At 45.1% G+C, this 25,743-nt stretch overlaps 1 protein-coding gene across 1 annotated transcript; it reads right to left on the bottom strand.

Annotated features, from left to right (window-relative positions):
- Positions 1-16,396: 16,396 nt before the first annotated feature.
- Positions 16,397-25,429, bottom strand: LOC118081777 (prokineticin receptor 2-like). Its single transcript, XM_035108196.3, has 2 exons — positions 24,810-25,429; positions 16,397-19,748 (listed from the first exon to the last, which is right to left on the bottom strand). The coding sequence occupies exons 1-2, from the start codon at positions 25,301-25,303 to the stop codon at positions 19,055-19,057; spliced, it is 1,188 nt and encodes a 395-aa protein (XP_034964087.2). The 5' UTR covers positions 25,304-25,429; the 3' UTR covers positions 16,397-19,054.
- Positions 25,430-25,743: the final 314 nt, after the last annotated feature.

Raw genomic sequence — 25,743 nt, 5'->3', positions numbered from 1 at the left:
TAGAGGTACCACTGTAAATTAAACAGTGCGGGAGCTAGGATACAACCTTGCTTAACTCCCTTTGTGGCTGGTACAGATCCTGTGAGCTGCCCATTTGCAGAGCAACACACTTTCAATGTTTCCCAGGCTCTGTATTCCCTCCTCCATCACTCTTCTTCAGGGCAGTCTCGAGCAGGTCGGGCGCCCTGGCGCTGAGGGGTGGAGATCGCTCCGCGCCCCGCTCTCGCAGCGCGTAGCATGGCTTCCGCGCGGCTTTGCCGCGCAGCACCCCGCCTACTGGCCCGGTGCCCTGGCGCCCCGCGCCACCGGGACTCTACCTAGAGCCGGCCCTGCTCTTCTTATTTCTAGTAAAATGGTTGTCAAATCAGACTTTGTGTCCCCTTCTGCAATAGATCCTTTTTTCTGACTTGGTGTTGTACATGGGCCTAGAGGTGGGTTTTTTTTTTGGCCTATATTAGCCATAGTTTTGTCAGCAACGATAGAAGCAGACACACACAGACACAAACACAAACACAAACACAAACCAATAACAAAGAGAGAGAGAGAGAGAGCGCTCCTTTCTTTTTCTTTTTTGCCAAAGTTTGTAATTATATCCAAATGCCACTAGGTGGAAGGCTTTCCTTTATTATAGGGAAATACTTTTAAAAAAGAAGAAAACCCCTGCAAAGTCTACAAACCCAACTTTGTCTCATTTTTAAAACTCAAACAGAGGTTTTACAAGTTTCCTTTTCCTTTCACCAAAAACAGTGTCTCTCAGCAGGGATCCGGCTTGGACCGGTTCAAAATGGTCTGGGCTGGTTCCAACTGGCCTAGACCTGTTCCAACTGGCTTAGACTGGTTCAAACCAGCTTGGACTGGTTCCAACCGGTCTGAACTGGTTCCAACCGGTCTGAACTGGTTGCAACCGGGCTGGACTAGTTCCAACAAGCCTAGACCTGTTCCAACTGGCTTAGACTGGTTCAAACCAGCTTAGACTGGTTCCAACCGGTCTGGACTGGTCCAAACCAGCTTTAACCAGTTCCAACCAGTTTTAACCGGTCGCAACCGGTTGCAACCGGTTCAAACTGGTCTGAACTGGTACCGGTTCCAACCAGTCTGAACTGGTTCCAACCAGCCTAGACCTGTTCCAACTGGCTTGGACTGGTTCAAACCGGCTTGAGCTGGTTACAACCCGTCTGAACCGGTTCCAAGCAGTCTGAACCAGCTCCAACTGGCTGGGATCGGTTCAAACCAGCTTTGACCAGTTCCAACCAGTTTGGACCGGTTCCAACCAGTCTGAACCAGTTCCAACCAGCTTTGACCAGCCGCAACCGGTCTGGACAGGTTCCAACCGGTCTGGACCGGTTCAAACCAGCTTTGACCAGCCGCAACCGGTCTGGACCGGTTCAAACCCGTCTGAATCGGTTCCAACCCGTCTGGACCGGTTCCAACCCGTCTGAACCGGTTCCAACCGCTCTGAGTTCCAACCGGTTCTAACCGTTCTGAACCAGTTCCAATTGGCTTGGACCAGTTCCAGCCTATCTGGGTTGGTTTCTACCAACCTAGACCTGTTCTAACCGGTTTGGACTGGTTCAATCCTGTTTGGACTGGTTCCAACTGGTGTGAACTGGTTCCAACCAGCTTGGACCAGTTCCAACCTCTAAATGTTGCAGGGGGCAATTTGCAGGTGTTTGGCACCATTTTCGAGTGAGTTGGACGTCAAACGTTTGACAAAACCCATTAGGACGCCGGGGGCTCATTTTATGGCCGACCTTGAAACGTGGTGTTTACACGGCCAAATGTTGCAATGGATGATTTCAGGTGTTTGGCACCATTTTTTAGTGAATCCGATGACGTTAGATTTTTGGTGACACCTTCATACCACAGGTATGAAGGCCAACTGTGGAACATGTGTTTTGTACAGTCAAACGGTTCAGGGGACCATTTAACACTGTTTTCAACAGAATCAGATTTTTGGCCGTGTAAACCATATGTGGTCCAATTCAACTGATGTCTCATGGGAAAAGCAACAAAATGGGAAAATAACTTTCCTGCTTGTATATGTTGACAATATACAAGCTGAGAACTATATACAAGCTGAGAACAAACAAGATTGTTCAAAAATTCTTGATTTTCCAAAAGAGAAAGTTTTGAGAATTTACGGTAGATCAAAATCGATGAATTAAAATTAGGCACATTGAGAAGGGGATTGTAAGAAAAACACTGGGGCCTAATTTGAACAGTAGAGTGCTTGGTATCTGGTGGGTGGGGCTTGTGTGCTTGGCTCCGCAACCAGCCCCTCCCTTCAGTGTGTGTTCAGTTAAGAATGTCAATTAAGAGGGAACCAACTCTCTCGTTTTGTTTCTTGCCTCAGGCTTGCCTACTATTGCTGTATTTAGTTTCTCTTGTTATGTCCTTTTGTTCAAGTGCAACCTGGGTTCATCTGTGGCACCAAAGGCTTGGACACAGAGGCTTCAGGATTAGAGCAGGCCTGCCATAGAAAGGTTTGGTGAGAGGGATGGAAATGAAACCTTGTAAAGTTGACCTGAATTGTGAAATAGCCCAGCTGGGGCCCACAAGCTTTGGAAGTAGGTTTGGGATGCCTCAGCTGGAGTAGGCTCAGGTGAGGGTTAGATGCCTCATAATGCCCAGAGGATATAACAGGAAGACCGTCCTGGCCAGGCCTGCGTGTCCTGGTCTACAGTGAAATGTGGGTTTTGCACCGCCAAACGTTGCAGAGGACAATTTGTAGGTGTTTGGCATCGTTTGTGAGTGAATCGGATGATGCTGGGTTTTTGGCAAAACCGTGACCTTGCGGGTTAGGGCGACGAGGGCTCTTTTTATGGCCTGTTCTGAAATGTGGTTGTGACACCACCAAACCTTGTAGGGGGCTATTTGCAGGTGTTTGGCGCCACTTTCAAGTGATGGTCCCCTACAACATTTGGCAGTGAAAACGCTGTGTTTCAGCGCATTCCACGGCATGAGCCCTGGGTCGTGATTTCGCTGAAAACCCGACGTTATCCGATTCACTTCAAAGCAAAAGCCCCCCTGCAACATTTGGCAGTGAAAAACCCCATGTTTCACAGTGCCCGACAAAATGTGGCCTCGGCAGCCTAACCCGTTGTCGTGGTTTCGCCTGCAAACTCCGGCAAAAGGCCCCCTGGCTCAGGAAAGGATGAATGAAGAGATAACCAATACAACGAACAGACTTCAAAAGGAGCTTGACATAATCAAGACATAGATAACACCAGCAATTTTCAAAAGAAATATGGCTAATAAAATTACATGTCTCGGCTGAACAAACATAGCTAAACAAATATATTATTAGTCAGTATTGAAAGCAGAAATTGTTACAGGGGTATAGAGAATCTTTGCATAGGAAGAACACCTAGTGCGCAAATTTCATAGAATCATAGAGTTGGAAGAGAACACAAGGGCCATCCAGTCCAACCCCCTGCCGAGCAGGAAACACCATCAAAGCATTCCTGACAGATGGCTGTCAAGCCTCCGCTTAGAGACCTCCAAAGAAGGAGACTCCACCCCACTCCTTGGCAGCAAGTTCCACTGTTGAACAGCTCTTACTGTCAGGAAGTTCTTCCTAATGTTTAGGTGGAATCTTCTTTCTTGTAGCTTGAATCCATTGCTCCGTGTCCGCTTCTCTGGAGCAGCAGAAAACAACCTTTCACCGTATTCTATATGACATCCTTTTATATATTTGAACATGGCTATCATATCACTCCTTAACCTTCTCTTCTCCAGGCTAAACATACCCAGCTCCCTAAGCCGTTCCTCATAAGACATCGTTTCCAGGCCTTTGACCATTTTGGTTGCCCTCCTCCAGACATGTTCCAGCTTTTCAATATCCTTCTTGAACTGTGGTTCCCAGAACTGGACAAAGTACCCCAGGTGAGGTCTGACCAGAGCAGAATACAGTGGTACTATTTTAAGGGCTTAGGCCAGGGGTTTTCAAACTTTGTGGCAGTGAGCATCCTTAGATCAAGGCTGATGTTGCCACTCCTAGCAGAAGCCTCAAGGAGGCAGCAAAGGACTTATTTGCTTGCTACTCTCATCTGTTACTCAGATGGAGAAACTCACAACAAGAAAAGTACAGTAAGGGATTATAGCTGGATCCTAAGGCTGGTTGGTTCCTTCATTTCTCCCTCCCTCCCTCCCTCCCTCCCTCCCTCCCTCCTTCCCTCCCTCACACACACTGTGCCAAACTTCACTCTCCATTATTCAGTACATGACAGATACTTGCAGTCTCATCATAAAGTGCTTTACAGCAGAACATCATTAGCAGCTGTTGCAATATGTGACCTTACTCGAATGCAGCATAACTTATCCGAGGGGATAGGCAGTGACCTTGCGGAGAACCAACTTGGCCCATTTAATCTGATGAGGTTAAATAGATTAATTTCCCCTTTCTCTAGGGTCTGGTTCTGTGCTGCACCCCACCCCACCCTCAGGTTAATGAGAAAAGATAAGACAGTGTTTTTGCTATTAATAGAGATTGCTAGAGCAAGTAAAATTGAGAGTGCAAACAATCTTTTAATAAATTCGCCCAAATGCCTTCTGTACTGCTGCCCTGGTTTTTGCATCTAATCCGGCAAGGGATGATATGAACAGATTATTAGGATTTCTGCTGACCTTTTGGGCACCCCGTGGCATGTATAGACTGTAAATGGAGGAAGAGTTGATGCGCTTAGAGAGCAGATCTGTCTTTGTATAGAAGTGTTGAGAAGGAGGCACTCCAAAGTGTCTCAAGAAAGTGCTGAACAGGGCCGGAGGCAGCTGCTTCGGGCATCATATTTGAGGGGGGCCGAGTGCACAGAGCTATGTATGTCATGTGGCCTGGCCTGGACCTAGCCTCAGGAAGCACGCCAGTGCAAAAAGATAAATGTGGTGGGAAGGTAAACGACATTTCTGTGAGCTCTGGCTTGCAAATAGGAAGGTTGGCTGTTCAAATCCCTGCGACGGGGTGAGCTCCCACTGCTCTGTTCTAGCTCCTTCCACCTTTGAAGGTGACCCGGAAACTGCAATTAATCCAGAATGCGGCAGCTAGAGTAGTGACTGGGAGTGGCCACCGGGACCACATAACACCAGTCCGGAGAGATCTACACTGGCTCCCAGTACGTTTCCGAGCACAATTCAAAGTGTTGGTACTGACCTTTAAAGCCCTAAACAGCCTCGGTCCTGTATACCTGAAGGAGCATCTCCACCCCACATCATTCAGCCCGGACACTGAGATCCAGCACCGAGGGCCTTCTGGCGGTTCCCTCACTGTGAGAGGTAAGGTTACAGGGAACCCGACAGAGGGCCTTCTCAGTAGTGGCACCCGCCCTGTGGAACGCCCTCCCAGCAGATGTCAAGGCAATCAGCAACTATTTTACTTTTAGAAGACAACTGAAGGCAGCCCTGTTTAGGGAAGTTTTAAATGTTTGATGCTGTACTGTTTTTAATATTCAGTTGGAAGCCGCCCAGAGTGGCTGGGGAATAAATAATAAATTATTATTATTATTATTATTATTATTATTATTATTATTATTATTATTCCTGCCAACCTAGTAGTTCAAAAGCATGCCACTACTGTGGGAAGGGAAATGGCTTTTCTGTGCACTTTGGTTTCCATCACAGTGTTTGATTGCGCCAGAAGTGGTTTAGTCATTGTCACAGGGTGTGCGTTGTGAGTACTCTAGAGTAACGACTCTGCACGTTCTTGCCTTTTCATGCTTTTATTATGTGCAGTCTATTTACAGTGATAAAGCTATACAGGATACATCCTTCTAGTCCGAACCAGAACCCTGGAATGGTGCGCTCCGCGTCTTCTTCCAGCATAAGAGTCTGGGCATGCCAAATCGCCTTCCGCGTTTTCTCCTGCGTAATTCCGGAACCGGAGGGGAAAAGGGCCTCCTTTCCCTGTTTTCCTTCTCCCCCCTTTCCCCCTCGCTCTCTTCCTCTCCCACGTGTAGCAAGGGCTCTCCTATGCTGCCAGAGCCCCGTCTCCTCCTTTCTCTTTCCTCACTTGACTCTTCCCCCTCCCCGCTGGCACTACTGCTGGTGGAGGAGCTGCTCCTCAGGATGGGAGGGGGCTCTCTGTACGCTTTGCCCCTTACACTCATGCTGGCCACATGACCTGGAAAGCTGTCTGTGGACAAACACTGGCTCCCTCGGCCAGTAAAGCGAGATGAGCTCCACACCCCATAGTCACCTTTGACTGGACTTGACCGTCCAGGGGTCCTTTACCTTTTTACCTTGCTGTGTATGTCATGTGGCCTGGCCTGGACCTAGCCTCAGATGCAGCAACCATGTTGTCTCTTTGCTAGCCACTACTGAATGAGCCCATCTTATCTTTTGCCTCAGGCAGCAAAATATATTGGGCCGGCCCTGATGTCTGAGGCTTGAAATTATGGTAGGCAACATAGGAATATATTAAAACAAGAGGGAAGAGTGTATCAATTAAAATAATTTAAGGAATTATCAGGAAAATTATCAGGAAAACAACACGGATCCAATACCATCATTTGAATGAAGTACAGTATTTAAGGAAGATAGGATACAAGAGCTTGGGGAACAAACATCACGACTGGAGAGAGACCTGTTGGAAAGTAATGTTAAAATGTTGTTCAAAATGTAGAAGATAGAGACAAAGGATAAACAAGTAAAATCCTCAACGATACATTGGGCAATAGATATTGGTCATAATATAGATATGGAAGCATGGGAACGATAGTGGAATATCACCCAGAGATGGAAAGAAGATAAAGTCCCTACCCAAGAAGAATGGCAGATCAAGTTGATGTATTATCCAAGGGGCGTGGGCGCGATCACCCACCCCGCCCCCAAAATGCGCCCCCCACCATGGAGTGCGTGTCATGCCCCTCCTGGAGGCAAGCCCCGCCCCTGGAACGCGACTGAATAAATTTAATCTGAAAAACCACAGAGAGAGAGAGAGAGAGAGAGAGAGAGAGAGAGAGAGAGACTCGTGTCCCCTGCAAGACCAACTTTAACTTTCATTTTTCTGACATTGCAGTCCACAACAAGCACTTTTGGACAGGCTAGTGCAGCAGATCTCAGGTTCAGGCTGTTAATCGACCATCACAATAACCCTGGAGCAAGCAGGCCTTTCTGAATTGCTCTTATGGCTTTTGATTCTACCTGGAGCTCTTAATTCAATTCTCCAGACACCTCTCTAAGGAAATCAATTAAGCTTGCAGAATTGCCGTTTCACTCTTGGCTCACAAAGGGCTGGAGCTGCCTTCCTGGTGCTTATGTGCAGCTTCCACGAATGGTGAAAGATAGTGGGCTTTGCAGAGACCTTTGCTCCCTGTAAAGCTCAGTTTACATGTTCAGTTGGACACACAAAGGCATAAATCACATATGTTCTTAGAAGATGCAGGAATCCTGACAGCTCAAGGCTCCAAATAGTAGGGAGATGTGTTTATTCAGTTTATTAGTTTATTCAGCTGAACACTGAATTTGAAGCCTCCTTCAGACATCCCCACTCAATGTGGGAAGATTGTGGGTGGGGTGGATGGTTTGTGCCTTTTGTATAGATTGATTTTGGAGTTGCATACTAAGGATGAACAGGTTAAATCTGTAATGATATATTGGGCAAGGGATTTGGGACATAATATATTGCTTTCATCTTGGGAAATGTTACGGGAAACTGATTTGATATTTTCGGCATGCTGCACGTTGAAAGAAAACTATAGGATGTACTGTTGGTATCTGACTGCTAGTAAGTTAGCAAAAATGTATAAGACAGGTGCAAATATCTGCTGGAAATGTAAATAAAAAGAAGGCTCCTTTTTATCATATGTGGTGGTCTTGCAAGGTAATAAAAGCATTCTGGGAAATGATATATAATGAATTAAAAAAGATGTTTAAAATAACTTTTATTTTTTTAAAAAAAAAACCAGAGGCTTTTTTTATTAGGAATTGTTGGTGCTGATATTCCAAGGAAGCAGGAATGAGTTTTTATGTATGTGACGACAGCTGCACGGATGCTGTTGGCCCAGAGATGGAAAGAAGATAAAATCCCTACCCGAGAAGAATGGCAAATTAAAATGATGGACAATGCTGAAATGGCAAAATTGACTGGAAAGCTCAGGAGCCAAGAAGATAAGGAATGGGAATTTTTTTACAATTTATCTTGGAGACCACTGTAAACAGATGAAAATATTAGCAGGATTGCAATAACACTTGTAATGCAATGAGAACTATGGAGACAATAGAGTTATAAAAAATATGGATTACCAAAAAAGATGCAGTAGAAAAGGTTTAATAACGGAACCCATGGAGGGGAAGATGGGAAGTCCAGAGATTCGGAGGAATCTTTTAATTGTGAATGTGTGTTGTGGCACTTCTGACACCGTGACGAAAGCCAGAGTGCAGAGAAACGCCGTTTACCTTCCCGCCACAGCAGTACCTATTTATCTACTTGCACTGGCGTGCTTTCGAACTGCTAGGTTGGCAGGAGCTGGGACAGAGCAACGGGAGCTCACCCTGTCGCAGGGATTCGACACAATTCAATCCTCATCGCTCGAACTTGCAGTTGAGCCGACTAAAGCACGGGACTTACGTAGGCAGGAAACACGCCATAGACTCCTCCTCTTATGGTGGGCATCAAACCACTCCTGCAATCTGCCCAATCTGCGTGAGTGAGGTGACACCAACACAGATTGTCCAGCCTCCCCCTTTCCCCCTGAGATTGTGTCTGAGATCTGTGCCTGTTATTCCTGCCTTCTGTCTCCCTGTGAATTAATGAGAGGCATTCTAGGAGAGGAGGGGCTCGATTTCCCCTCTGCCTGTACAGAAAGCAAGCCTTTGTCCCTTTCTGTCTCCCCTCCCCCTATCTCCTCATCTTCTCCTCTTTCATTCCTGACATGACCTTCTGATCTGCAAGCCCAAGCAGCTCAGTGGTTTAGACCACAGCGCCACACGCGTCCCATGCTAGCAGCAATAGCAACATCTGGAGAGCCCAATTTTTCCCACACTTGTCTTAGAATTAAGTGGAAGCCATAGAGCCAGGGTAGATGGTAGATGGTCTGTCTATGATGGCACATTGTAGAATGCCACATTCAGTATCTGGTATTAGAACTCACACCTCTCAACACACACAACACCAACACCAACCAACCTGAGGAAAAGTGAGCACAGTGAACCTCATACAACCTGGTCGGCAGAAGGTAGACTGGGATCTGCTGGAAGATCTCTTGGTGACTTGAAGAGGATCAGCTGGGGTTTCCAGCTTGCTGTTGTTTAGCAATGGTAGCAACAACAACAACAAAAAAGATGATACCACCAACAATATACTACTGAAAAGGAGAAAGTGGGAGGTCACCAGGAGTGCATTTTTGTATGGAATAACTCAGTTTCATTCTGGTTTTCATACACAAATTTCCTGGTCCAGAATGCTTTAATGCTAATGTCTATTGCATCCTGGCTTGTACACACACTCATGCACACAAACACACACACACACACACACACACACACACACATTTAATGTGTATTAAATGATTTTGCATGCACCATGAGAATAACTATTTGGAGTGGAGCAATAGTAGGCCAGGGCAGGGTTGTGTTTTTACTTCCTCCTGCCCCTTCTACATTCCCTGGAGCTCACTGAAGAGTTTCTCCTGATCTAAATCAGAAGTACTGTTTTGGGGGGCAGGGGGCGGGCGGGTGTGGAGGACTCCCTGGTCGTGAATGGGGTAACTGTGTCCCTGAAGGACCCGGTGCGCAACCTGGGAGTCATTTTGGACTCACAGTTGTCCATGGAGGCGCAGGTCAATTCTGTGTCCAGGGCAGCTGTCTACCAGCTCCATCTGGTACGCAGGTTGAGACCCTACCTCCCTGCGCACTGTTTTGCCAGAGTGGCACATGCTCTGCTTATCTCCCGCTTGGACTATTGCAATGCGCTCTACATGGCGCTACCTTCGAAGGTGACCCGGAAACTACAACTAATCCAGAATGCAGCAGCTAGACTGATGACTGAGAGTGGCTGCCGAGAGCACATAACACTGGTCTTGAAAGATCTACATTGACTCCTGGTACTTTTCCGAGCACAATTCAAAGTGTTGGTGCTGACCTTGAAAGCCCTAAATCAGTGTTTCTCAACCTTTTTTGGGCCACGGCACACTTGTTCCGTGAAAAAAATCACGAGGCACACCACCATTAAAAAAGTTAAAAAATTTAACTCTGTGCCGCCCTATATTGACTATAATTATGACTGTAAGAAACACTTGCCAATTGCTGTGTTGGTTGCAATCTCCTGTAATAAGGCTTCACAAGCCGTCCGGCGGATCAGTATTGTCTATTGGCGGCCACCAGGCTCGTTTGCACTGAGCTTTGGAAAAGAGGAGGAGAAATATTGCTTTTCGGCAGGTCAGCGATGTTTATTGGCGGCCACCAGGCACGTGACAATGCAAATCGCTCTTCTCGTCGCCGCATGTCGCGGCACACCAGCCAGCGTCTCGCGGCACAGTAGTGTGCCGCGGAACAGCGGTTGAGAAACGCTGCCCTAAATGGTCTTGGCCCTGTAGACCTGAAGGAGCGTCTCCACCCCCATCTGGTGGTTCCCTCACTGTGAGAAGTGAAGCTACAGGGAACCAGGAAGAGGGTCTTCTCGGTAGCGGTGCCCGCCCGATGGAACGCCCTCCCATCAGATGTCAAGGAAATAAACAACTATCTGACTTTTAGGAGACATCTGAAGGCAGCTCTGTTTAGGGAAGTTTTTAATGTTTGATGTTTTATTGTGTTTTTAATATTCTGTTGGGAGCCGCCCAGAGTGGCTGGGGAGACCCAGCCAGATGGATGGGGTATAAATAAAAATTATTATTATTATTATTAGGCAAGGGCAGGGTTGTACTCTTACTTCTCCTGCCCCCTCTAAATTCCCTGGAGCCCACTGAAGAGTTTCTCCTGATCTAAATTGGCCACTGAGATAGTGGCAGAAGCGTTGATGTACAACAGGGATCAGCAAACTTTTTCAGCAGGGGGCTGGTCCAATGTCCCTCAAACCTTGGGGGGGGCAGACTATATTTGGGAGGGGGGGGTTGAACGAAATCCTATGTCCCACAATAACCCAGAGATTCATTTTAAATAAAAGGACATGTTCTACTAATGTAATAACACGCTGATTCCCGGACCCTCAGCGGGCTGGATTTAGAAGGATTGGGCCTCATCCGGCCCCTGGGCCTTAGCTTGACTACCCATGGCATACAGTATGCACAAAACATTGTTTTCTCCAAGGAACACTGGGCAAAGTGACTTGCCTCTCTCACTTGCTTCTCTGTTCACATGTTAAGCCAAAATCCCATGCCGTATGCTTTGCAGATACCTAGACATCTGGAGGAACCAAGGTCATATTTAGGACTCCTGTCTATATTCTGAGGAATTTAGCTGCAGGCAAAAATGGCATTGGTAGTTCTCTTCTCTGCAGCTGCCTCTTGTGAACCATTTCTTAGTGCAGAGCTCTAATTAAGGATCCACAAATGCCATGATATCTAACCAACTGGGTACTTATCAGATCCCATTTAACACAATTCCTTATCTTTATGAAACAAAACACCTGCGCAATGCTGTGTAATAGGGATGCGTTTCAGATTCAGGTGAATTCCAAATCCCAAGTCAAGGCAGGGAGCCTCGGAGGGATGGGGGCTTGCCAGAGGCAAATCAGAATCGGTACAAGGCAGCGTTCTGCCCCAAAATGATTCCTTAAAAAGAAAACAACAACCAACCACCAAACTTTAAAGGTGCCCAACAAAAAAAAAGCCTCTAAACCTATTTGCCTGTCCTCTTTGGGCTGGCATTCTTCAGAGATGCTAGAAAGCCTGTTAGTATTGCCCACTTCTGTCAAAACGGGGGGGGGGGGGAGCTATAGTCATTTTTAAATGTCCCAATGCAGGGGAATGAAATGAGGCAAACTCAGATTGATCCTGAGTCAAATTGGGCAGCCCACAAAGCACCTTGGGCTGAGGTGGGCTGTTTTTTGAAGAGCTGAATCAGGGTCTCTCTCTCCCCTAAATTTTCTGCTTTACATTTTAGAATATCCATTTAAACAACCTTAAAATATCAATGACTTCCCTTCTTCTCTTTTCATGATTCATTTTGCATAACATAAATCCCTGCATATTTTATATAAACTAAACCATTCAGTATTCCATTATTACACCCATCAAAACTTATTTACACTGTTGAATTCATAATGATTTTTTTTGGGGGGGGGAGAAGGGGAATTCAATACTCCCCCCCCCAAAAAAAGCCGGTTCCTTTTTGATGGGGATAATTCAGACGGAAATTCCCAGGTGTCGGAAAAGGTTATTTATGTATTTATACCCAAAATGGAAAACTTTAACTGATGGAATATGCTCAACTTGCGGACCTAACATATAGAATAAGAGAACAAGAACGTATGCTTAAAGAAGATTGGAAAATGTTTATTGAATATGTGTGTGGGGGGGAATTGTGTACACTTGAAAACATGGGCAGCATTAAGATGACTTCAACTGAATCAGGCTTCTTAACAAAGGCTGGAGTTTTTTGTTTTTTTCCCCCAACAGTGCAATATGTAACTGGCATCCTATGTAAACGGCCCCAAGCTCATCTCCAGTTCCTTTCCAGCAGGTTGAAAAGCAAAGAGAGAAGCATTATATATTGCAGAAAAATAAAGGGGAGAGGGAAAGAAAGCCCCAAGCTTTTAACTTTGAAATCCAATTTCTGAGCAATTTCCTTTCCCTACACGTTAGGGTGCTCTGAGGAAACATTCAAAAGATGCAGGCTTGCTCAGCCTGACCCCTTAAGCCCTTAGTATAGAGATGATAAATGGCTTTTCATTCACTAAACACCAGTGATAGAAGATGCTACTCCCAATGATAGCACAGCGGTTTATCACGAAACCTCCCACAAACTTTGGACTGAACCTAAGCAACTGAAAGAAGAAAGTTGTCTTTCTGCCCCCGCATGACACAGTCCTAGATGGGATTCCTAAATCACACTATCTCTAACAGAACTGCAGTATAATTCTCCTGCAGAGATGGAAAACTATGCATAGAAAAATTTGCACATATAGACTTGGGGGAGGGGGATATGATGCATTTGTGACTGACCTAAGTATGGTCAAGAGACAGAACAAAAAGACCATGGAGTTTTTGTTCTTCTTTATTAAATTTGTATACCGCCCTATCCCCGCAGGTGTTATTATGTCAAGAGACACAACTAGCATACTATCTGTGCTAACAGTATCATGAAACACAAATTATTTTGGGGCAGTGGATCCAGCCTCCAAGGAAAGCATGGCCCGCTGCTGTGGTGGGAGTACTGCCGTGGCATGCTCCTTTGAGGCCAGATCTACCGCCTCCTCGGCAGCCCATATCGCCTCTACAGCAGCCTCAGGAAAATGTGGAGGTTTCATTATATATCATTTCCCAGAATACTTTTGTGACTGTCACAGGGGCCGGAGTGGGCTACTTCAGAGTAACGACTCTACACAGCTCTGCATTTTATCTTTTTATTGGTGCTGCGTATTTACAGTGCTAAAGGCAGTGCTATTTACAGAGACACATCTTATCCACTTGAATCAGAACCTCCGAATGGCGTTTGGCGCGTTTTTCTCCAACATAACAACTTGGGGAGACCCATCCTCTTCCCCCTACGTTTTCTGCGCAATTCCGGAGTTGGGGGGACAGGTCTGCCCCCTTGCTTCCCCCTTCCTGTCCCACCTGGGATGCTGGCTCCGCTACCCTGTCTGAGCCTCGGACCCCACTTCCTGCTTCCCCACTTGAGACGGAACTCTCCCTGCTTTCCCCTGCACTCGGGGATGGGCTGGAACTCAGGAGGGGAGGGACTTCGCGATATCCCCTGTCCCTCACAGTGACTTTACACGTCCACCACATGTGATAAAAGGTGCCTTCTTTTTCTTTACATTTCCAGCAGATATTTGTACCTGTCTTATACATTTTTGCTAACTTAAAGGTAAAGATAAAGGATCCATGACAGTTAATTCGGTCGCAGACAACTCTGGGTATGCGGCGCTCATCTCGCTTTACAGGCCAAGGGAGCCGGCGTTTGTCCACAGACAGTTTTCCGGGTCATGTGGCCAGCATGACTAAGCTGCTTCCAGAGCAGCGCACAGAAATGCTGTTTACCTTCCCGCTGGAGCGGTACCTATTTATCTACTTGCACACTTTTTGTCGTGCTTTCGAACTGCCAAGTTGGCAGGAGCAGGGACCGAGCAATGGGAGTTCACCCTTGTCACAGGGATTTGAACCGCCAACCTTCTGATTGGCAAGCCCAAGAGGCTCAGTGGTTTAGACCACAGTGCCACCCGCATCCATTTTTGCTAACTTACTAGGAGTTAAATACCAACAGTGCAGTGGTACCTTGGGTTACAGACGCTTCAGGTTACGCATTTTCAGGTTGTGTACCGCAGGAAACCCGAAAGTAAGTACCAGAAATGATTACTTCTGGGTTTTGCCACTTGCGCATGTGCAGAAGTGTCAAATCGCATCATGCACGTGCACAAACGCGGTGCTGCAGGTTACGAATGCTGCGAGTTGCGGACGTGCCTCCGTCACGGATTGTGTCCGCAACCCGAGGTTCCACTGTACATCATTTTCATATAATTCTCTTTCAACGTACAACACAGGCTTCCTTCCACCCCTAGGTGGGAAATGTCGCCATGCCTTTACAGAACAATATGATTGATTGATTGATTGATTGATTGGTGCTGCCACATTGGGAATACTGTGGTGGAGCTGTGGTTTAAACCACTGTGCCTCTTGGACTTGCGAATCGGAAGGTCAGTGGTTTGAATCCGTGCGACAGGGTGAGCTCCTGTTTCTCTGTCCCAGCTCTTGACAACCCAGCAGTTCAAAAGCACACCAGTGCAAGTAGATAAATAGGCAGGAAGGTAAACGGCGTTTCCGTGCACTCTGGTTTCCATCACGGTATTCCGTTGCGCCAGAAGCAGTTAAGTCACACTGGCCACATGACCCGGAAAGCTGTCTGTAGACAAACGCCGGCTCCCTTGGCCTGAAAGCTAGAGGAGCACCGCAACCCCATAGCCCCCTTTGACTGGACTTAACCATCCAGGGGTCCTTAACCTTTACCTTACCTATATGGCATCCACTTAATTCTAAGACAAGTGTGGGAAAACATGGGCTCTCCAGATGTTGCTGCTGCTACTATTCCTATTATCCCCAGGAAGCATGGCCAATGGGAAGAATTCTTTTCACTGGTGCTAGAAATAAAAGGAAGTACCTGTTTCTCCCCCACATTTCTAAACCACCCCCTCATATATTTTCATCAGACAGATGGACCATCCAAAAAACTAAGTTAAATTACACAGTTCTGACTGTTCAAAAGGGATGTTATTGGAGCTGAATACACACCTGTAGAGGATTTTGTTTAAACCTGTCAAATCCCTCTCAGAATTTCATTGACACGCCTAACATCTGAAGGAGGTGCTTCATCCTCTTCTGTAGTGCAACTGAATATTCATGATATGGTTTTGCGAGGAAGCAAGTCAAAAGTATTTCATGATGAATGACTGCTACTGTGTCCTGCATTTTCATACGGCTGAAATTGACCATGAACTGCCCGATTTCATGCTGTCCGTGTGCATTTCAGGCTGCATCTGAGGTGCGGGCAGCAACTAGGTGAGATGCCCACAGTCAGGTGCCGAAGGAGTGCAGGTGACTCCCCTGAAAAGCCTTTTGTGGGTCAGTTACACGGACTGAGTGTTACAATCCTTATTGAGTTATTGTTTGTTACTATGCTACCGTATTGGCTCGAATATAAGCCACACCTGAATATAAGCCGCAGCTTTAAAATTGGAGGGGGGGGTGGAAAGTAAAAATACCCGAAAATCAGCTACTTCCTTCCTCGCTGCTCCTGGCTGCATACTGACGGGGGGAGCCCCCCTGTGTTGCTGGCAGCCTTTCCCCTTCCTTGCCCTCTGTCCCTTCTTGTCCTTGGGGAAGAGGACAGGGGACTACGCACGCAGCCGGCACCGCTTTGCCTGGCACTGTTTGCCCCCTGCTCCTGGCTGCATGCCATAAGGTCGTGAACATAAGCCGCATTTTAGCTTTTCACGGTCGAAATTTGGGGTGAAAGTGTGGCTTATATCCAGGCCAATACGGTATGTATTTTTGTGTTTTTTATATTGTGAACCACCCAGTGAAGTGCAGTTTAGATTAATAATAATAATAATAATAATAATAATAATAATAATAATAATACAGTGAGCAACAATTTCTGAATCCTTACCTGTAGAAGTGCCTGTTGAGACTGACACCGCAAAATATAGAGTAAATTCAGAGGGAGGCAAAAACTTCCTCCAGGTCTCCTGATTACCGGTTCTGAGATGAGGCAAGAATGCTACAAATGCTCCGACTCACAAATAATTCCTTTAAAATTGCCTGCTGCTTCTGCCAGCTTGTTATGTCACATCATTTTATTGAGCAATAAGAGCTTTCTCTCCCGCATAGATTCAGGAATAGACAAAACCATGTACAAAAGTTCCACTGACTTCAAATACCGTCACACGTTTTACAAAAGGACAAACGTAGCAGTACAGTACAAAAGTCTTCTCTTGTAACAAACAGAGCAAAACAATCCTGGTTTCGGTTAATGTACTTCGTTGACTTCTACGATCTGATATAGCTGTGTTAATTCATTTAAAAGCTGGTCATAGAGGAATATAATAATTGTAATGACAACAGACTTCCAGAAGGTTGTGCAGAGTTAATCAGACTCAGATTGCGCAAATGTATTGTGGTCTGAACCTAAACTAAAACAGACCATTAACAATGCAATAATATGCATGTCTACCAGGAAGTAAGCCCTCCTGAGTGTGATAGGAGTTTCTTCCAAGTAAGTGTGAATAGTCTGAAACTACGCAGTCTGAAACCAAGTCCTAATAGATTCTGTGGCATCATTCTGGGTAAGCTTGCACAGACACTGAAGCAAATGTTCAGGGATGATGGGAATCCAACAACATCCAGATGGCCACAGGTTTCCCATCCTTCCCTTAGAAGCTGAAGGCCCAAATATGGCCCTATCTTTAAACCGCCTTGGAAAGTTAGACTAAGCAGGGATCAAAGCCAGAACTCTTCTGCCCAAGTGCAGAAACCCTTCTTTGGGTTGCTTGTGCATAATGCACCTTAAAACATGTATACCTGCATCTTATAAAGCACAGCTTTAAAGGAAGTTTGAAGAACCCAATAAAGCAATGCCTACATAGCCCGGGAAACATTTTGATCTGCCATATCATGAATCTCCTATTAAAAGAGTTACTTTAGATGTATGGATTTGAGTCTAAAATGTGAAGGCTCAGTGCAGCCACATTCTCATATAAATTCAGCCCTGTGAATAAATCCGTTTCACCAGCCCAAGGATTATTCTTAGGGCTGAACCAAAAGGAAAGCACTTTTCACTGGAGTGTTTTTCGACTGCAAGAAAGCACTATGTTTTCAGCCATTTTAGTTCAGAGAGATGCTGCAAAAGGGAGCAAAAGGCAAAAGCTCATTCAGAGCAAGGTCATTGTCCTCACTTTGTTATGTCAAGACATCTTGACATAGGATCACTTTTTCCAAGACGATGCCCTTTGTTAAATATAGCAATGAAGCATTTGCCAATTGGCTAGCAAACAGCCCTCAAATCACCGGCAAGAAAAGGTGGGCAACATTGGGGGGAATTATTTTGACTGCCTCTGAAAGCACTCTTTGTGGTTGTACCTATGCATAGCCCTAATCCTTTGAACAAAAACCAAAAATAATTATCTTGCTAGAGGTCCTCTGAAGATTAGGTATTTTTTCCTTTAAGGATTGGGTATTCGCCAAGACAAAGTACCACTATCATAGCTATTTTATACAAGAAGGTTTCGTTCTGGATCTCTGTCGTTCTTACTACCATAGCCATTGGTCCTTGCAATCCTGTTGGATCTCGAGTTCCTAGGACAAGCACCTGGCTGGCACCCCCGGTCCAGATTGAAAATGTTAACAATAGGAGGTTTCAGACAAGCTACTGAAAACTTTGGGACATGTGATTTACAGATGTAGGCATCCAGCTTCCCCCTCATTTGCACGGGTAGGTTACCATTATATCAATCACTAAAAATCCGGATAACTCAAGAGACCGATTGCGGCAACATGTCCCTGCTCCATTTATCAAGAACACGAAGATACAAGAAAAAAATAACATTCCACCCGTGAGTCTGAACTGGGCCAAAGTGCTGCATTTTTTTGTAATAAAATAACATACTCAAGTGGAGAACACTATTACAGAAGAGATTGTTTTTTGACAGAAAGGGAGCTTGGTTCCAGAAATTCTAGTGTCCATCAGGAAGAAACATATGGAGTTGCTGGGGCATGTACAGAAAATACAGGAAGCATATGTGAAGCATAAATATTTGATCCATAAAGCATCTTGCTGATCTTAGACATTCGTCAGCCTTCTGTTTGTCCTAGAAAAGCCATGAGTTTTCTTGAAGTTAACCTAAGGAAAAAACAAAACAAAATCGGGAAATTCTGGCGACAGTCAAGATGGAATCCCGTGTTTGTAAGAATAACATTTTCTTTTATTAAGGACTGGGGGGGGGGCTTTTAGAGTGCCAAGGGTAAATAGTATAGTCTCATAAAAGGGAAACTGGGATGTAGCAAATTCAGGGCGCTTGTGTGGCTGCACAATTTCATTTCCCAGTGATTTGTCCAAAGTCCGCTTTGGAGGCCTAATCCGGCCCACCGGTCTGTTTAATCAGGCCCCTGTGGCAGTTTACTTTCTGGTGTAAAATCCTTTAAAAAACCCCTCAAAAACAACTTCAATTCTAAAATAAGCTCAACAACTCCAACCCTTAAAAAACCTCCACAACTTTGGTTGGCCCTCTGGTCAGCCCCCACGGCCCTTCGCGTCATCAAATCTGGCCCTCTTTGAAAAAAGTTTGGACACCACTAGCCTAAGAGAACATGGAAAGTTCTTCTGCCCATGCGAAGAAAGAAAAGAAAGTCAGATGAAACCATGAGGTCACACACCAAAAAGGAATCTTTGCCGTGAGGAGATTTCTGGCCAAATTTCACTTTAGCCTAATGCAATCCACCTCTGTCACAGGCATGGCGCTAGTTCTGATGTCGGTATCTACGCTAGACTTGGCTCCATGGTAGGTGGACCTCCACCTGAGCAACATGATCTTCTTGAAGTACTTTATGGTGTTGTTCTTTACTGTTACGAAGCACATGGTGTTTATCATGCTGTTGCTCATGGCTATGCATTCCACTATGTAAAAGGCGGTAAGGTAATGCTTCTCTTTCACAAACACGGTGGGGAAAAAATCACGGACGATTGTGAATCCGTAGAAAGGTGCCCAGCAGAGGACGTAGGCTGTCAGGATACACATCAGAACCAGCACTGTTTTCCTCCGGCAACGGAGCCTCTTCCGGATCTGTTCCGTCTGAAAGCCTGGGACCGTTTTGAACCACAGTTCTCGCGAGATCCTGGCATAGCAGAGGGTCATGGTGAGAACGGGTCCGACAAACTCGATGCCAAAGATGAAGAGGAAGTAGGATTTGTAATACATCTGCTGGTCGACAGGCCAAATCTGGCCACAGAAAATTTTCTTTTGGTTTTTGATCATGAATAATTCGGTTTCCGTCGCAAAATACGCTGATGGGAAGGCAATGATTAGAGAGACGATCCAGACAACGGCAATCAGAATGGTTGCTGTTTGGTAGTTCATCCTGGGTTTCAGTGGGTGAACAATGGCGAGGTACCTGCAAAAGACAGATGTTGTTTTCAAATTCTTATTAGCTTCATGCATTTGTTTATAGCTCAGTCAGAAGAGCATGAGACTCTTCAGGGTCATGAGTTTGAGCCCCATGTTGGGCAAAAGATTCCTACATTGCAGGGGGTTGGACTAGATGGCCCTCATGGTCTCTTCCAACTCTGTGATGCTATGATTAACCTTTTTATATGCAATTTTCATTAATGCACACATTTTTGCAAGCAAAATGTTCCCTAACATAATACATTTTTGTATGCTGATTTCTATTATACACACTTTCATCTAACATTTTGTAACATCGTTGGGCAGGAGAATGGCATTGCAAAATTCTGAAGCTCCAAATTTTGAAGGATAGCTGTGCTTGGTTCTCATATTGTTTCGGAAAGTGCAAATTCGATAGCGCAAATTTGGATTCAAATGGTACTGAATTGAATTTCTCTTCCATAAGGACACGAGTATCGACAGGTGTCGGTGAAGATAGAAGCTGAGGATTGGGTAACTGGAGAGCAGGGGAAGAGGGAGGGAGTTGGGGGGGGGGGGTAAAATCCACGGGTATAAGAAAATAGCATGTTTTAAAACTTTTTTAAAAAATCCAGATGCAAAAATGCTTAAGATGAAATATTTCAGCTTCTGTGACTTCAGTTTCTTAAAAATTGTTCTGCAGGTGAACTGGTAATAGACAAAGCCATTTCCCGTTCCCGGGGAGATGTCGTTGCAGGCTGGGAGCAAGCCCTCCCCACGCGCGCTGGGTGGGATCGTCCTCAGCCACATCACCCTTAGGCCGTCCAAATCGGACGGTCTGGGGGCGTGGCACAGGCTATTTAAACTGCCCACGTCCAAGGACTTGCCCCTGTTTTTCTCCCTCCTCGGCCAATTCTCCCTCCCTCCCTCCCTTAGGTTAGGCTCTTTTATTTCTTGACCTTGCTGTGGACCTCGGTTGATCTCATTGGTTGTCCAAGGGGCCTGGCTGGAATTTTTCCACTTGGCAAATTGGCACCAGCCATTTGTTTTTTTCGCCTACCTCATAGCAATCGTCACAACTTCGTAAGGTTTGGTGGTTAGGCATTGGAGTATTAGGTTGAAGGGGAGGGGAGGTAGTGGCCATCATTTACCGCTCCTAATTCAAGGGTATTCCGCTAAAGGAATCCGGGGGCGTGGTCTCCATCCGAAGCCCCAGACAGGGGGCTAGGGCCATGGCACAACCCCTAGCGGTGACCCTGGGGGAGTCCCTAGTTGATGTGCATCAGCAGGGCTCCCCCTGCTTGGTTAACCCTTCCAAGACTCCTGCGGATGGACAGGAGTCAGATATAGTCATGTGGTTTCCAATGCCTAAGCCAATACCACTCACATTCTGTAACCAATAAAGTTGTGGCCTTTTTCACCCATTAACCAAAAATACTGTTTCGTGTGTCTTTATTCCACTCCCCGGGAGGGTTTGGGACCTGGCCACGCAACAAGCAATGCATGGAAGTGACAATTAGGATGGTGACAGTTGTTCCACCAATGCTTGCAATCGACTTCTACTAGCTCTTGAAGGAGTATCAGAATGCACTTTGATTTTTAATTCCCTTTCTAGGTTACCACGGGCCTCTTATCAGAGAGGAGAATGCTACATAAAACCATCTTCAAAGCTACATTGGTGTTTTACAAAGCCAGGCTGCCCATTCCCCCTTCAACTTTCACTTCTACTGAATTTTCTTCCCAAAGCCCAATACTTTGCATTCTACTAGTCTCACTACCTGCCTGAGAAACATGTTGTTTCTCTTTATTTCTGCTTCAGAATTAAAATCTTGGACATTTCTCAGTGTAGTTCTTTTTCTGTTATGTGGCTGTATAATTATATATTAGTGTGGCCTATTACAATGGAGGGGCATTAGCTGTAGATTTTCCATTGCTGTTACAAGCCTATGTTTTTATATAAAACATTCAGAAAATAAATTTCTTTGGCATAAAACATAGTTGCAAACATAATATTGGTCTCTCCAGAGCTGAGTCAGGCTGAGAGAGAGAGAGAAGATTGCTGCTCTTCAGATTAATATCCCATATTGCGAAGATATGGCTGTTATCACTAAACAATAGTCTGTAGAAATGGATTTGTCAAAGGGCATTTACGTTTATGCACCAACAGGTCTGCAATATTATTGGTAATTTCAAAAGACGCCAAGAACCCCAAAGACGCCGTTCTGACCTGTCAAAAATAGGTTGTTATGCAAAGAGGAGGCAAAGTTTATTTGGCTGTGGGGGCACTTTCAGACTGTTGAGTGGGATTCGACCACATGCCAGGAAATTCAGATTGCACAACCACAGTTGATTAGTACAACAAATCTGCTTTCACTGCTTTGCACTGGAAAAAGTGCTTTGAGGCAACATGGTCTAGCCTACCCCCCCCCAAAAAAAAAAATCAGGATAAATGATCAATAAGCAAGTTGCTTGGAAGTGCCCTTCAGTACAAATACTAGTTATGTGACCCTCAAGCTCAGGATGTTTTTAATGTTTGCCATTTTTTAATGTTTTTTATATGTGCTGGAAGCTTTTCCAGAGTGGCTGGGGAAACCCAGCCAGATGGGCGAGGTATAAATAATAAAATGATTATTATTATTTTTTTTATAAAGGAGCATAGACTCTGCCAATTGCTGTGTGCTTCTAGTTCTGCTTGGCAATTTTGTATATTGATGGCATACACTATCCCCACCAGCTCCTTAATAATAGTTGTTGCTAGTTCCCAAGGTATATCTTTCAAAACATGCTCAGGTGTCGCACTCAGAGAGGATATTTGTTTTAAAACTTCAAGATGACTAGAAACTTGTTTTTGAAATAAAAGGATGGCTGGATGAGCCACATGCAGCAAAAGCTAGCTTTGATTGCAGACATTTGACCCCAGGACTGAAATCCTCTGCAGTGATTATGAAGTGTTCTCGTAAATTGAAAAAGAAATCTTTTTTTTTTGCTTCTGCTGAATCATGCTTTGAATTGGAGACAAAAAATAATCCACTGCAATGAATCCTTGCATGCTCACAAGCTAACCTGCAGAGCGATTTTTAATATTAAATAGTAATGAAATGAACTGAAATCAATCCTAGGCATTTATTTACTGTATCTGGATTTTTGTTTAAATAAAAGATTAAGAGATAAGGTATTTCTTTCATGGCTTTTAAACCTGCTTTTGGTACCCCTTCTCTCTCTTTCCTCACACCTGAGGCTAAAACAGCCTGGAAAGATAGAACACAGGGACCTGGAAGGCTAATTCGTGCAAAACAATGGGCTGTCTGAGAAGGTGTGCAGGGAAATGGAAATCCCTCTATTGATACAGTATTGCAAGCCCCAGGGCTGAAACAGGTTGCCCTTCTGCCATGAGAATGCTGATAGCCAAATGGTGGAAGGGAATTACAATACCAACTAAAATGGAGTGGCGAGCGAAATTATTTGATTATGTAGAATTGGCAAAGATGACAGGAAAAATTAGGAACCAGACAAACCAAAAGTTCAGTGCTTTTTTTTTCTTTTTTTTTAAAAAGTTTAGAGGTACTCTCATTTTCCTACTCATATTGAAATACTGCCCCTCAATGAGGCCAAACTTAGATTCACAAAATGTTAAGGGGTATGCATCCCCCCAGAAAAAAAAACACTGCAATGGTTTAACAAAGAATAGGATATATGGCTCCCAAGTTGCTAGTCATGTGGAAATGTCTGCATATGCTGATCCTTAAGCCTTCCTTAAGGCAGGGTTGAGTCCAAGCGGGAGGGGTGAGGGTCTTTGAAGCGGAGCGGAGACGGGGAAGATGGCGTTGAACAGGATTCTGGGTATTGCAGCTGTCAAATTCGGTCACCCCTCTCTGTTCATTAATAATGGTGTCCTGATTCTCCCCCCCCCCTATAATTTTCTATAACATACCAATTATATTTAAAAGAACGTTGTCCATATATGAAATCTTTGACATGCTTTGATTAACTCCTGCAATGTTATATGCTACAAAAATTATAGGTAATTAAAGGTCATACAATATGCAGTCAACAAGGAAACGAAGGACCCATACTGAGGAAGACGGAAGTCTTAACGTATGGAAGGATTTTATTTTATATGTAACATTTTCTTTGTATTTGATGTGCTTTGTTTTTTCTTTTGTTCTTTTTGCGGTGAATGGACTTAATATATAAAATCAATAAAGATTATATTGCAGAAAAAAGAAAAAAGAAGAATCAGGTTGCCCTTTGCTGGGAATAGAGTCTGCATCATCCACTCTGCTAAGCCAAAATGTCACGAAGTCCTTTCACCTCAAGCCTCTGAGATGCTGGGAAGTGTTTACACTGTGAAGTGTGTTGCATTTTGGAGTACGATGTTCATAGATTCTGAAGTGGAGAGACGACTTGAGTGCCCAATTAACTGTCCAGTATTTAAATCGCTAATGTGTTTTTAAAGGGAAAATCTGTTTGGATAATGACGATCTTAAGCAGGAATATAGAATTCTTGGTGACTCCTAGGGATGAGGGAGAGACTGGATTCCATTCACATTTAAAGGTGAATCTATCAAGTTTTCACTTTCTGAAACAAACCTAGAACCAAAATGAGCATGCCTTAGAAGCTCACAGAATTTTGCGATGCAGTTCTCAAAGCAATCGTTGTTGATAAAAATGCATATGTTAGGGAATAGTGTGCATGAAATATATTCGAAAATATATTCCGCAATATAGAACCAAAAGACGCATGCCTTAGAAGTTCACGCAATTTTGCGATATGGTTCTCCAAGGAATCATTGTCGGAAAAAATGCATATATTAGGGAATGGTGCACATAAAAATCAGTACATTACTGAAAATAACATCCAAGATTGCATTCTCTTAGGGAAATTTGCCTGCACAAATGAATACATTAGTCAAAATTGCATATATAAATGAGTTTATTAGGAGAAATTTGCACCAATGCTGAGGATTTGAAGAAGAAGGAAAAAACAAAAATTGGGTGGAAAACTGAATTTAAGACGTGGGAAATGAGAAATTGGCAGATCCTACCCTCTCTAGCTACAGGCAAACCCAATTCCAATGATCCTCCTTACCTGTCCACAGCAATCGCCAAGAGCGCATTGGTGGAGACGTAGAGTGAGACAGTGCGCAAGTAGTTGACCGAGGCGCAGAGCACATGGCCATGCTCCCACGACAGCTGCCGGACCACATAGTAGTCCATCTCAAAGGGGCAGCAGACGATGGCCACAATGAAGTCAGAGATAGCCAGGTTTGCAATGAGAAGGTTGGTGAGATTGCGCAGCTTCTTATATCGGGCCAGAGCGGCGATGAAGACAAAGTTGCCGATGCCACAGACCAGCATGATACCAACCAGCGCCACACCAATGACGATCTTAGCGGCAAAGAAAGTGCGGGTCTTGGTCACGTCGTCACCGTCGTCCAGGGGTAGATCATAGTCGTTGTAGCTGAAGTTGAAGGGGAAAGTGTAGTTTGGGTAGAAGGGAAAGTCTCTGCTGAAGTGGCTGTATATTGCAGCAAAGTTGGTGCTGGCGAGCGTGATGTTGGTAGGGTGCCCTTCATGCCTCATGATGTTGCTCTGGTCAGTCTCCTCTTATCTCACGAGGAAGCTGTTGTGAGCTTAAGTCTTCTCCCAGGAAGGTCCAGCCAAGGAAGAGAGCTTACACTTCTGCAAATTGGGATCTTTGACAGCAATCCAGCCATTCCTCACCTTTTAAAATCAGAATACCGTGTTTCCCCCTTTTTAAGACGGAGTCATAATATAAGCCATGGCAGGATTTTAAAGCCTTTGTAAAATATAAGACATACCCCGAAAATAAGCCATGCCTGCAGGGTCGGCTCCCAGCAGCGCTGGGCATGGGAGAGAGGAGACTGAGCAGCCACTGTGGCATTGCGCTGCCAGAGACTCGCAGCCACTGAGGAGCTTGCGGCGCCGGGGCTTGCAGGCGGCTCTCGCCTTGCCGCCCTTTCTCCTGCTCCCGGGGGAGACGTGGCTTCTATTCCCCATTG

The sequence above is a fragment of the Zootoca vivipara genome, chromosome 3, assembly GCF_965207765.1.
Source record: "Zootoca vivipara chromosome 3, rZooViv2.hap1.1, whole genome shotgun sequence".
NCBI classification, from domain to species: Eukaryota; Metazoa; Chordata; class Lepidosauria; order Squamata; family Lacertidae; genus Zootoca; species Zootoca vivipara.
Note: the sequence above shows the minus strand (reverse complement) of the source record. Positions and strands in the feature narration are given on the sequence as shown.

Bases quoted from the DNA above. Each gene is read 5' to 3' on its own strand.
- LOC118081777 (XM_035108196.3), bottom strand. From the start codon at position 25,303: ATGAGGCATGAAGGGCACCCTACCAACATCACGCTCGCCAGCACCAAC. The intron at 19,749-24,809 runs GTAAGGAGGATC...TGTCTTTTGCAG, and splicing joins TTGGCGATTGCTGTGGACAG to GTACCTCGCCATTGTTCACC.